General features: G+C 42.3%; 1 protein-coding gene across 3 annotated transcripts in view; it reads left to right on the top strand.

Annotated features, from left to right (window-relative positions):
• The first annotated feature begins 2,802 nt into the window (after window positions 1–2,802).
• Window positions 2,803–12,023, top strand: part of LOC139537224 (E3 ubiquitin-protein ligase RNF128-like) — a 36,880-nt gene continuing 27,659 nt past the window's right edge. For 2 of the 3 annotated variants that reach the window (XM_071338305.1, XM_071338304.1), the window contains exons 1-2: window positions 2,803–3,415; window positions 5,579–5,826. In XM_071338305.1, coding sequence (XP_071194406.1) covers window positions 2,983–3,415; window positions 5,579–5,826 — 681 coding nt within the window. In that variant the 5' untranslated portion in view covers window positions 2,803–2,982. The remainder of the gene's footprint in view (window positions 3,416–5,578; window positions 5,827–12,023) is intronic. The other variant, XM_071338303.1, reaches the window with a different exon arrangement.

The raw sequence follows: 12,023 nt of genomic DNA on the forward strand, positions 1-12,023 counted from the left end.
TCTGGACGACTGTGTGATCATGCTCTCTGTAGCGATGAGTAAGACCTTTGAACAGGTCAACATTCACAAGGCCGCAGGGCCAGACGGATTACCAGGACGCATGCGCTGACCAACCTGCAAGTGTCTTCACTGACGTTTTCAACCTGTCCCTGACTGAGTCTGTAATACCAACATGTTTCAAGCAGACCACCATAGTCCCTGTGCCCAAGAACACTAAGGTAACCTGCCTAAATGACTACCGACCCGTAGCACTCATGTCTGTAGCCATGAAGTGCTTTGAAAGGCTAGTCATGGCTCACATCAACACCATTAGCCCAGAAACCCTAGACCCACTCCAATTTGCCTACTGCCCCAACAGAGCCACAGATGATGCAATCTCTATTGCACTCAACACTGCCCTTTCCCACCTGGACAAAAGGAACACCTATGTCAGAATGCTATTCATTAACTACAGCTCAGCATTCAACACCATAGTACCCTCCAAGCTCTTCATTAAGCTTGAGGCCCTGGGTCTGAACCCCACCCTGTGCAACTGGTTTCTGGACATCCTGACGGGCCACCCCCAGGTGGTGAAGGTAGGAAACAACACCTCCGCTTCGCTAATCCTCAACACAAGGGTGCATGCTCAGCCCCCTCCTGTACTCCCTGTTCACCCATGACTGCGTGGCCACGCATGACTCCAACTTAAACATCAAGCTTGCAGACGACAACAGTAGTAGGCTTGATTACTAACAACGACGAGACGGCCTACAGGGAGGTGGTTAGGGCTCTGGGAGTGTGGTACTAGGAAAATAACCTCTCACTCAATGTCAACAAAACGAAGGAGATGATTGTGGACTTCAGGAAACAGCAGAGGGAGCACCCCCCTATCCACATCGACGGGACAGCAGTGGAGAAGGTGGAAAGTTAAGTTCCTCGGCGTACCCATCACTACCTGCCCTCCAGGACAACTACAGCACCCGATGTCACAGGAAGGCCAAAAAGATCAAGGACACCAACCACCCAAACCACTCCCTGTTCACCCCGCTATCATCCAGAAGACGAGGTCAGTATTGGGGCATCAAAGCTGAGACAGATGCTGTTTTTCAATCTTAAGACCATCAGACTTAAATAGCCATCACAGAGGCTGCTGCTGTGTGTGTGTGTGTGTGTGTGTGTGTGTGTGTGTGTGTGTGTGTGTATATATATTTAAGACTCAATCACTGGCCACTTTAATTAAATGGAACACTAGTCACTTTAATGTTTACATATTTTGCATTACTCATCTCATTTGTATATACTGTATTCTATTCTACTGTATTTTAGTCTATGCTCGCCCATATTTATATATTCTTAATTCCATTCCTTAGATTTCTGTGTATTGTTGTGAACTTGTTAGATATTACTGTTGGAGCTAGAAACAAGTATTTCGCTACACCCGCAATAATATCTGCTAAACATGTGTATGTGAACAATCAAATTTGACCTGATTTGATTTGAGAAGCTTTTTCTGCTCATGGTAAATTGCTGGGAACTTTTACTTCATCTCATGAAACATGAGAACAACACTTTACATGTTGTGTTTCTGTGTTTGTTCAGTGTGACTGTACTGGGTCTTTAATACTGTGTGTGTAGGCTAGGTAATACAGGCGGCCGGTGGTATCTTAATTGGGGAAGACGGGCTCTTCGTAATGGCTGGAACGGAATTCATGAAATGGTATTAAACAAACACATGGTTTCCATGTGTTTAATTCTATTCGAGCCATTATTATGAGCTGTTCTCCCCTCAGCAGCCTCCTGTGCTAGGTATGATTCTGCTAACTTTAGTAAGTTATACTGTATGTTGGCCACATTTGTATCTAAAATAGGCAATGGTGTTTTCTGGTATTTTTTTTTTTTTTAGGAGCAAATGGATTACATGCAAATGACACTTGATTTTATGATACAGTATGTCTATATTGCTTAAGGAATGACATACTGTACATGAGAGCAAGATTAATGAAATTAATTTGTACATCAATTGACCAAGTGTTTCTAAATCAGAGGACAAGCCTTGGGACGAGTTATGGTTGCATTTCATCGTTCAGTACGTGGGCTTCTATACATCTAGGACCGAACGTCTAGCAACCTAAAGGCTGCGTGTTTGACAACTTTAGCATGTTAGCTAATTAGAAACTACCTAATACTTTTAGCTACTTTGCAACAACTTAGCATTTTAGCTAACCTTAACTCTTTACCCCAACTCCTAACCTTAACCCCAGCTAATGTTAGCCCCTTAGCTAACGTTAGTGTTAGCCACAACAAATTGGAATTTCTAACATATCATACATTGAGCAAAAATGTGTAAAATATTATACAAAATGGATGATGGACATCCACAAATGAATACATACCATACTAGTTTGAGTGTCCTGGATTTACATTTACCCTGTCTACACCAGAGTCCAGGCTATATCTACCTCAATTACCCCCTGCACATCTGGTATCCAGTGTATATTGTTACTCATTGTGTATTTATTCCTCATGTTATTATTTTTTAGTCTACACCTGTTGTTGATGAAGCATGTGACAAATACAATTTGAATGATTGATTGGGCCTTAGCAACATTGTCTGCACATGACAATCAATTAGTCCTTTCAGGAACATAGGTTTGTAACCCCATAGCAAGCATTGCATTGTAAACGTTGTTATTGTGCTGTGGCTCTGTTTAATTTGTTTGTATTATTTCGCCATGTAAAAAAACAACAACTGACTAATCCTTGAGGTTTGGTTAAACGTGTGCTTCTCCTTTAAGAATGAAATGGGAGCGTACTACTCTCAATTTGACCTCATTGACGTCACGAAGCGAGGAGTCTAGAACTAGTTCACCTGTCAGCCTGCCGCTTAATATCCTAATGACATTAGTTAGACAAGCTACAACTTTTCTTTGTTTGGTTTTTAAGTCCCATACCTTTTATCGACTGTTCAACGCGGAACGGCACTGGTAACGCACGCCGTAAAAAATGATTATGGAACCTTTAGCGAAACGTTATCTATTTTCATGGCTGTTTGTGGCTTTAAGTCTTCAGGTGTCGAGTTTACATTTTGCAGTAGCGACTTACTACACAGCCTACCTGAACGTGTCGTTTATTGATCCTGCAAACAACGAAACCATATCGCGACAAGGGGAAAGCGGACTAACAGTATATGGACAAGATTCTCCTAAAGTTACGGTGATGGGGGACGTTTATTTACCTGATCCGATTTACAGTTGCGAAAGTGATACTTTCTATGATGTGCCTAGTGGGTCGAAAGGGTGGATCGCCATAATTCAACGCGGCAACAGATGTACTTTTTCACAGAAGATCAATGTTGCAGCCAGTAAAGGAGCTGTTGCTGTTGTAATTTTCAATGGTCTTGGTACAGACAATACAGTCATCCAAATGTCGCACCCAGGTAACGTTATGTAGTTTGCAATTTACAGCAAGATGTGCTCAGTTTTTCTCAATTTCCATAGTGTGTAACTGCAGCCCGCAATTCGGGGCGTTCCTGCGAGACCCCCCCCCCCCCTTTTTTTGAATGATGGGCAAAAGTGAAATAAAAGTGTTATGTCCGTGTCCTAAACAGGTGGGGCGAAGGACACTACCGATCGTCCCCACCTCACGCTAGCACAGCAGAGAGGTGTCTTGTTTTGCACGCTTTGTACGCTTTTGAATATTACAAGAGGAGGCTAGGATCTAACGTGTACTAGCTAGCTTGATAGTTAACGACACCGTGTGTTAGCTTGCTAGTTGGCTTGCTAGATCACTGTGTCGCCCCCGCTTGCTGTGTACCGGAGTCCTCCTTAAACTAGCTGGCTAAGCGGAAGGACACTGTCTACTGTGTACGGCTAGCTAGCTACTGTTATCGCCCCCGCCCCTTTTGTGGTGTTTATCCACAGCTGGCATCCAATGTTATTGTGCATTAACACTACCAACTGTAACTCCCGCCTCCGACCTGTCCTAACTGGAACGCCCAGAATTTTGGGCCGCAATTGCACCCTTCTTTCATTTAGGCTACCCCGGCCACTTAAATCACCCAGTAGCCTACTATATTATTGTATGAAAAAGCTCTCCTAGCCGAATGGTCAAGATAAGTTCATTTGTCGTCCTATAATTGTTAAATTCTAATGTTCTATGAATTACTTTTGAGTATACTTAATGTAGGCCAACATCTGGAAAGTATTTGCAAAATGTGTTCCCTCTGCTCAGCTCTAATTCTGAAGAACCCCACTTTAGGCCTACCTACACATGTCTCATGTGGCATAGCCTTCCATTCTGCCTGTTCTTTCATTCTTTATGCAGTTTAGACACTTAAGTGACATTGACTTGCTGAAAAACTATACTAATTGCCTCAGATTGTCCATTCCATGTGAGGGCGTAATGAAGATAGTTTAAAGTGAAAAGATAAGCCTTGTAATATTAAGTCATTGAGCTATGCCCTGACTCCATTAGCTAATTTAGGAAATATTTGTGTTGACATGAGTCACATGTTTTAAAAAATATATATATTTCACCTTTATTTAACCAGGTAGGCCAGTTGAGAACAAGTTCTCATTTACAACTGTGACCTGGCTAAGATAAAGCAGTGTGACAAACAAAACTTACACATGGTATAAACAAATGTACAGTCAATAACACAATAGAAAAATCTGTATAGAGTGTGTGCAAATGTAAGATTAGGGAGGTAAGGCAATAAATAGGCCATAGTGGTGAAATAATTACAATTTAGCATTAACACTGGAGTGATAGATGTGCAAGTAGAGATACCTGGGTGCAAAGGAACAAAATAAATAACATGGGGATGAGGTAGTTGGGTGGGCTATTTACAGATTGGCTGTGTACAGGTGCAGTAATCGGTAAGCTCCTTTGACAGCTGATGCTTAAAGTTAGTGAGGGAGATATGAGTCCATGTAATAGGGTTGGGAATATTTATATATTTCTTAATATCATTCTTTTAGATTTTTGTGTATTGTTAGATATTATTGCAATGTTAGAGCTAGGAACACAGGCATTCAGCTACATCTGCTAAACATGTGTATGCAACTAATAACATTTGATTTTAAGTGTCAGGGACCTCCTGATACGATATCACGATACTTAGGTGCTGATATGTATTGCGATTCAACGTTCCAAACATATTGCTCACCATATGTTTGCTGCAGAGGGACCATGAGAGAACTAGTTTTGATCCGTCATGGAAATAAAAGTGCTGAAAACAAATTGGCTCCCTATTTAAAATGATGCAGAACCATCTGTGAAGGAAAAATACTGGAGTTTTAATATTGCGATATTGTCGAAACGCTACAATATATCGTTAAAAAAAAAGTCCTGATATGTAACTATATTGATATTATCCCCCATCACTACCATGTAATGGATCCTTCTATTGTTCTATTTACTTTGCAGTAGATATGTTTTCACATTAAAGAACACCATGTTCTTACATTGCTTGTTAAATATTTGGAATAGACCGACACATTAGGCCTAGATACTGGAATTTCTTTGAGCACCTGATAGCATATTTAAGGCACAGCCTGTATTTATGTTTTCTCATATTTTGTTTCCCATCTGGTTACAGGAACAGGAGATATGGTTGCCATCATGATTAGTCACAGACGGGGCATGGAAATTGTTGAGCTGATCAGGCAAGGGATTCCAGTCTCGATGACCATTGAGGTGGGCAAGCAGCATGGTCCCTGGATGAGCCACTACTCTGTCTTCTTCGTCTCCATCTCCTTCTTCATGATAACAGCAGTAACTGTGGGCTACTTCATCTTCTACTCGGCCCGCCGCCTCAACGCTGTTCGTCTACAAAACCTTCAACAGGTCAGACTCCAGTATGTGAAACAATGATGACAATTATTTACCCTCTGTAAACCAGAACTTGACAAACCAGTTTTACACATTCCCACAATGCTTGACTTGGACTGAAATAGGTCCGGTACTCATTTTGTGTGCAGGTACTGTTTTTATTTAGGTGCAGGAACTGCAGTAGTTTTAAGCCTATATTCTGTAATAAGTACAGGAACACGAGCAGTAGACAATTTGAGGTTCCGGTATTCAGCGCCGTTGAGCTCCTGCCCAAGTAAACTACTGCATTCCCATGATTGTTTTCACCAGTCATGTTCATCTCTATTGAATTGCCTCTAGGAGACAGGGAAATATAGTTGGTTTTGTGATTGTTAAGCAGGGAAGTTTTAATGTCTAAACCTGAACAGTCAACAGACTTGTCCCAAGGCGGCTAGTAAATACACATTTACTTGTTTGACAGTGACACCAATTAGTGGTTTATGCTGAAATAGAATGCTGCACCTATATCTCCGTTGATCAGTAGAACAATATGACTGGGGAAATTCCACTGGAAGTGTTTTTCTTTTCTACACTAAACATACAGTGAACTCAAAGTATTGGCACAGTGACACATTTTTTGTTGTTTTGGCTCTTTACTTCAGCACTTTGGATTTGAAATGCATTAGAGGCATGAATACCATACTCCCCCCCCCCCCCCCCAAAAAAAAAATGCTAACCTCCCCTGTTATTGTAATGGTGAGAGGTTAGCATGTCTTGGGGGTAGGATATTTGTGCGTCTAACTTTCTCCCTCATCATTATTCACGATTATTTCAGGACTATCCGTAATCATGGTATCATCCACATTAATGTACGAGTCTGAAACATGATATTCTTATTTACAATTACAAGTGACTCCAAAATGACACTACGTTATTTACCATTCATTTCTATTGGACACAAAATCTGAAACGCAACCAAAACAAACAGAAAATGCATTCAAGTTTGTACAGTTACAAACTTAATGTAGTTATTGCCTGCTAGGAATATGGGACCAAATACTTAACTTTTTACTACTTTAATACACAAGTGAATTTCTCTCAATACTTTTGGTCCCCTAAAATGGCGGGGGACTATGTATAAAAAGTGCAGTAATGTCTAAACTGTGATGAAAATACACTCAAAGCTGACAGTCTGCACTTCAGTCATTATATAATTTCAAATCCAAAGTGCTGGAGCCAAAACAACAAAAAAATGTCTTAATGCTTTTGGAGCGCACTGTAATATTATGTCGTGTCAATACCAGAATTGTAATTTAGATACCGACACCAGGTTTAGTATCATGATGCTTGGGGGGTATACCCGGGTTATTTCATTATTATAATTTTTTTTAACCTTTATTTAACTAGGCATGTCAGTTAAGAACAAATTCTTATTTACAATGGCGGCCTACCAAAAGGTCTCCTGCAGGGATGGGGGCTGGGATTAAAAATATGAATAAATTAAATAAAAATATAGGACAAAACACACATCACGACAAGAGAACACAACACTACATAAAGTGAGACCTAAGATGACAACATGGCATGGCAGCACCACATGACAACACGGCATGGTAGCAACATGGCAGCAGCACAACATGGTAGCAGCATTTTCAATGCCATTTAAAAAAAAAGGAGACCTAAGCTGGATATAATTTGACACATCTTAAAATGTCTTAGTTATAAGCAGTGGTGTAGCACGCACCCACTAAAGTAAAACTGAAAAATGTGGCAAAGAAATTAAATTTGTCTTGAATACAAAGTGTTATTTATGTATTATTTCTTACACTGTTAGCCCAGGAAATCTTAAGTCTTATCACATACAGCCAGGAGGAAATATTGGATATAAGAGCAACGTCAACTTACCAACATTACGACCAGAAATACGACTTTCTCGAAGCGGATCCTCTGTTTGGACCACCACCCAGGACAATGGATCGGATCCCAGTAGGCGACCCAAAACAACGGCGACGGAGCGGTCTTCTGGTCAGGCTCCGTAGACGGGCACCCCCCCACCGCTCCCGAGTATACTACTCGCCAATGTCCAGTCTCTTGACGACAAGTACAGCCACCCGGTTTCTTCACGCATCGCGCCGACAGAAACAAACATCTCTCTGGTAAGAAGAAGGGCGGGGGTGTATGCCTTATGATTAACGAGTCGTGGTGTGATCATAACAACATACAGGAACTCAAATTATTTTGTTCACCTGACCTAGAATTCCTTACGATCAAATGCCGACCGCATTATCTACCAAGAGAATTCTCTTCGATTATAGTCACAGCCGTGTATATCCCCCCCAAGCAGACACCTCGACGGCCCTGAAAGAACTTCATTGGACTCGATGTAAACTGGAAACCACATATCCTGGGGCTGCATTTATTGTAGCTGGGGATTTTAATAAGGCTCAATACATTTTATCAGCATATCGAATGCGCGACCCGGGCTGGCAACACTCTGTATCATTGCTACTCTAATTTTCTCGACGCATACAAAGCCCTCCCTCGCCCTACCTTTGGCAAATCTGACCACGACTCCATTTTGTTGCTCCCAGCCTATAGACAGAAACTGAAACAGGAAACGCCCGTGCTCAGGTTTATTCAACGCTGGTCCGACCAATCTGATTCCATGCTTCAAGATTGCTTCGATCACGTGGACTGGGATATGTTCCGGACAATAACGTTCACGTATACGCTGATTCGGTGAGCGAGTTTATTTGCAAGTGCATCGGTGATGTGTGGTACCCACTGTGAATATTAAATCCTTCCCCAACCAGAAACCGTGGATTGATGGCAGCATTCGTGCAAAACTGAAAGCGTGAACCACTGCTTTTAATCATGGCAAGGCGACCGGAAACATGACCAAATACAAACAGTGTAGCTATTCCCTCCGTAAGGCAATCAAACAAGCTAAGCGTCAGTATAGAGACAAAGTAGAGTCGCAATTCAACGGCTCAAACACAAGTCGTATGTGGCAGGGTCTACAGTCAATCACGGACTACAAAAATAAAACCAGCCCTGTCACGGACACCGATTTCTTGCTCCCAGACAAATTAAACAACTTCTTTGCTCGCTTTGAGGACAATACACTGACACTGACACGACCCGCTACCAAAATCTGCGGCCTCTCCTTCACCGCAGCCAACGTGAGTCAAATATTTAAACGTGTTAACCCTCGCAAGGCTGCCGGCCCAGACGGCATCCCCAGCCGCGTCCTCAGAGCATGCGCAGACCAGCTGGCTGGTGTGTTTACGGACATATTTAATCAATCCCTATCCCAGTCTGCTGTTCCCACATGCTTCAAGAGGGCCACCATTGTTCCTGTTCCCAAGAAAGCTAACTGAGCTAAACGACTATCGCCCCGCAGCACTCACTTCCGTCATCATGAAGTGCTTTGAGAGACTAGTCAAGGACCATATTACCTCCACCCTAGACCCACTCCAATTTGCTTACCGCCCCAATAGGTCCACAGACGACGCAACCACAATGCACACTGCCCTAACCCATCTGGACTAGAGGAATACCTATGTAAGAATGTACTTCATTGATTACCGCTCAGCATTTAACACCATAGTACCCTCCAAACTCGTCATTAAGCTCGAGACCCTGGTTCTCGACCCCGCCCTGTGCAACTGGGTCCTGGACTTTCTGACGGGCCTCCCCCAGGTGGTGAGGGTAGGAAACAACATCTCCACCCCACTGATCCTCAACACTGGGGCCCCACAAGAGTGTGTTCTCAGCCCTCTCCTGTACTCCCTGTTCACCCATGACTGCGTGGCCATGCACGCCTCCAACTCAATCATCAACTTTGCAGACCACACTACAGTGGTAGGCTTGATTACCAACAACGACGTGACGGCCTACAGGGAGGAGGTGAGGGCCCTCGGAGTGTGGTGTCAGGAAAATAACCTCACACTCAACGTCAACAAAACAAAGGAGATGATTGTGGACTTCAGGAAACAGCAGAGGGAGCACCCCCCTATCCACATCGACGGGACAGCAGTGGAGAAGGTGGAAAGTTTTAAGTTCCTCGGCGTACACATCACTGATAAACTGAAATAGTCCAGCCACACAGACAGCGTGGTGAAGAAGGCGCAACAGCGCTTCTTCAGGTAGTAAAGGTAGGTAGTTGAGGTAGTTGTTGTGAAATTGTTAGATTACTTGTTAGATATTACTGCACGGTCGGAACTAGAAGCACAAGCATTTCACTAGACTCACATTATCATCTGCTAACCATGTGCATGTGTCCAATAAAATTTGATTTGATTTATGTTTTTGTCAAATCCAACACATCGCTGAGTACCACTCTTCATATTTTGAAGCATGGTGGTGGCTGCATCATGTTATAGGTATGCTTGTCATTGGCAAGGAATAAAAATGAAATTGAATAGAGCTAAGCACAGGCAAAATCCCAGAGGAAAACGTGGTTGTCTGCTTTCCAACAGACACTTGGATACACATTGATCTTTCAGCAGGACAATAACCTTAAACACAAGGCCAAATAAACATTGGAGTTGCTTGAAAATCGTCTTGGAAAAACTATGGCAAGGCTTGAAAATTGCTGTCTAGCAATGATCAACAACCAGCTTGACAGAGCTTGAAGAACTGTAATAGCATCCCCAAACCAGCACAATACAAACACGCTTGACCGTTGGTATGAGGTTCTTACTGTTGAATGCAGTGATTGGTTTTCACCAGGCATATTTTTTAAATGATTTTAGTCATTATTCTTTAACATTGTATTTAACTAGGCAAGTCAGTTAACTTCTTATGGATCATTGGGACACTACCGTTCCACCTGGCCAACATCCGGTGAAATTCAAATGACAGAAATCGTAATATTAAACATTCATGGAAATACAAGTGTCATACATCATTTAAAAGCTTAATTTCTTGTAAATCCAGCCACGTTGTCAGATTTCAAAAAGGCTTTACGGCGAAAGCACACCATGCGATTATCTGAGGACAGCACCCCGCACACAAAAGCATAACATGCATTTTCCAACCAAGCAGAGGCGTCACGAAAGTCAGAAATAACGATAAAATGAATCACTTACCTTAGATCTTCATCTGGTTGCAATCACAAGGGTCCCAGCTACATAACAAATTGTCCGTTTGTTCGATAAAGTCCTTCTTTACATCCCAAAAAAGTCAGTTTCATTGGCGTGCTAGACTAAGTAATCCACCGGTTTCCCTCGTTCAAAATGCATACAAATGAATCCCGTAAGTTACCGATAAACTAATTCAAAACATATCAAACAACGTTCCTAATCAATCCTCAGGTACCCTAATATGTAAATAAATTATCAAATGTAAGACGGAGAATCCCGGAGACCATTACCGGAGATAAATAACGAAGTACGCGCACTCACCGGAACACGCAACAAACACTACAGCCAAAATGCGAGCCACTTACTAAAACTACAAATTCTAGCTCATTTTTCAAAAAACAAGCCTGAAACTCTTTCAAAAGAATGTTGACATCTAGCCGAAGCCATAGGAACTGCAATCTGGGAGGACTTCCATTTATATTCCCATTCCCAGCCATTGTAATCAGAAGTGAGCTGGGGGGAAAAAATTCTGGATGGATTGTCCTCGGGTTTTCAACTGCCATATCAGTTCTATTATACTCAGACATTATTTTAACAGTTTTGCAAACTTCAGTGTTTTCTTTCCAATACTACCAATTATATGCATATCCTAGCTTCTGGGCCTGAGTAACAGGCAGTTTACTTTGGGCACCTCGTTCATCCAAACTTCTGAATACTGCCCCCTAGCCCGAAGAAGTTAAGAACAAATTCTTATTTACAATGACGGCCTACCCCGGCCAAACCAGGACGACACTGGGCCAATTGTGCGCCGCCCTATGGGACTCCCAATCACGGCCGGATGTGATTCAGCCTCGAATCCAGGGACTGTAGTGATTTCTGACAGTTTACTTTGGGCACGCTTTTCATCCGGACGTCAAAATACCTCCCCCTTGCCCAAAGAGGTTAACTGACTTGCCTAGTTTAAGGTTACACACACACCACACTAAACAAAAAGTTATTTGTTGCCATTTATGTATGTCTCCATTACCAGTAAAACAGAATCAAAACCCATTTCTTTCACTTACTTGCTGTTTCGTTTGTTCAGTCGTTTCATTCTTAACCAGGATTTCTCATACTATGGAACGCCGTTTGGATCTTTGCGTGTCA

Source organism: Salvelinus alpinus, chromosome 13, assembly GCF_045679555.1.
Source record: "Salvelinus alpinus chromosome 13, SLU_Salpinus.1, whole genome shotgun sequence".
NCBI lineage: Eukaryota > Metazoa > Chordata > Actinopteri > Salmoniformes > Salmonidae > Salvelinus > Salvelinus alpinus.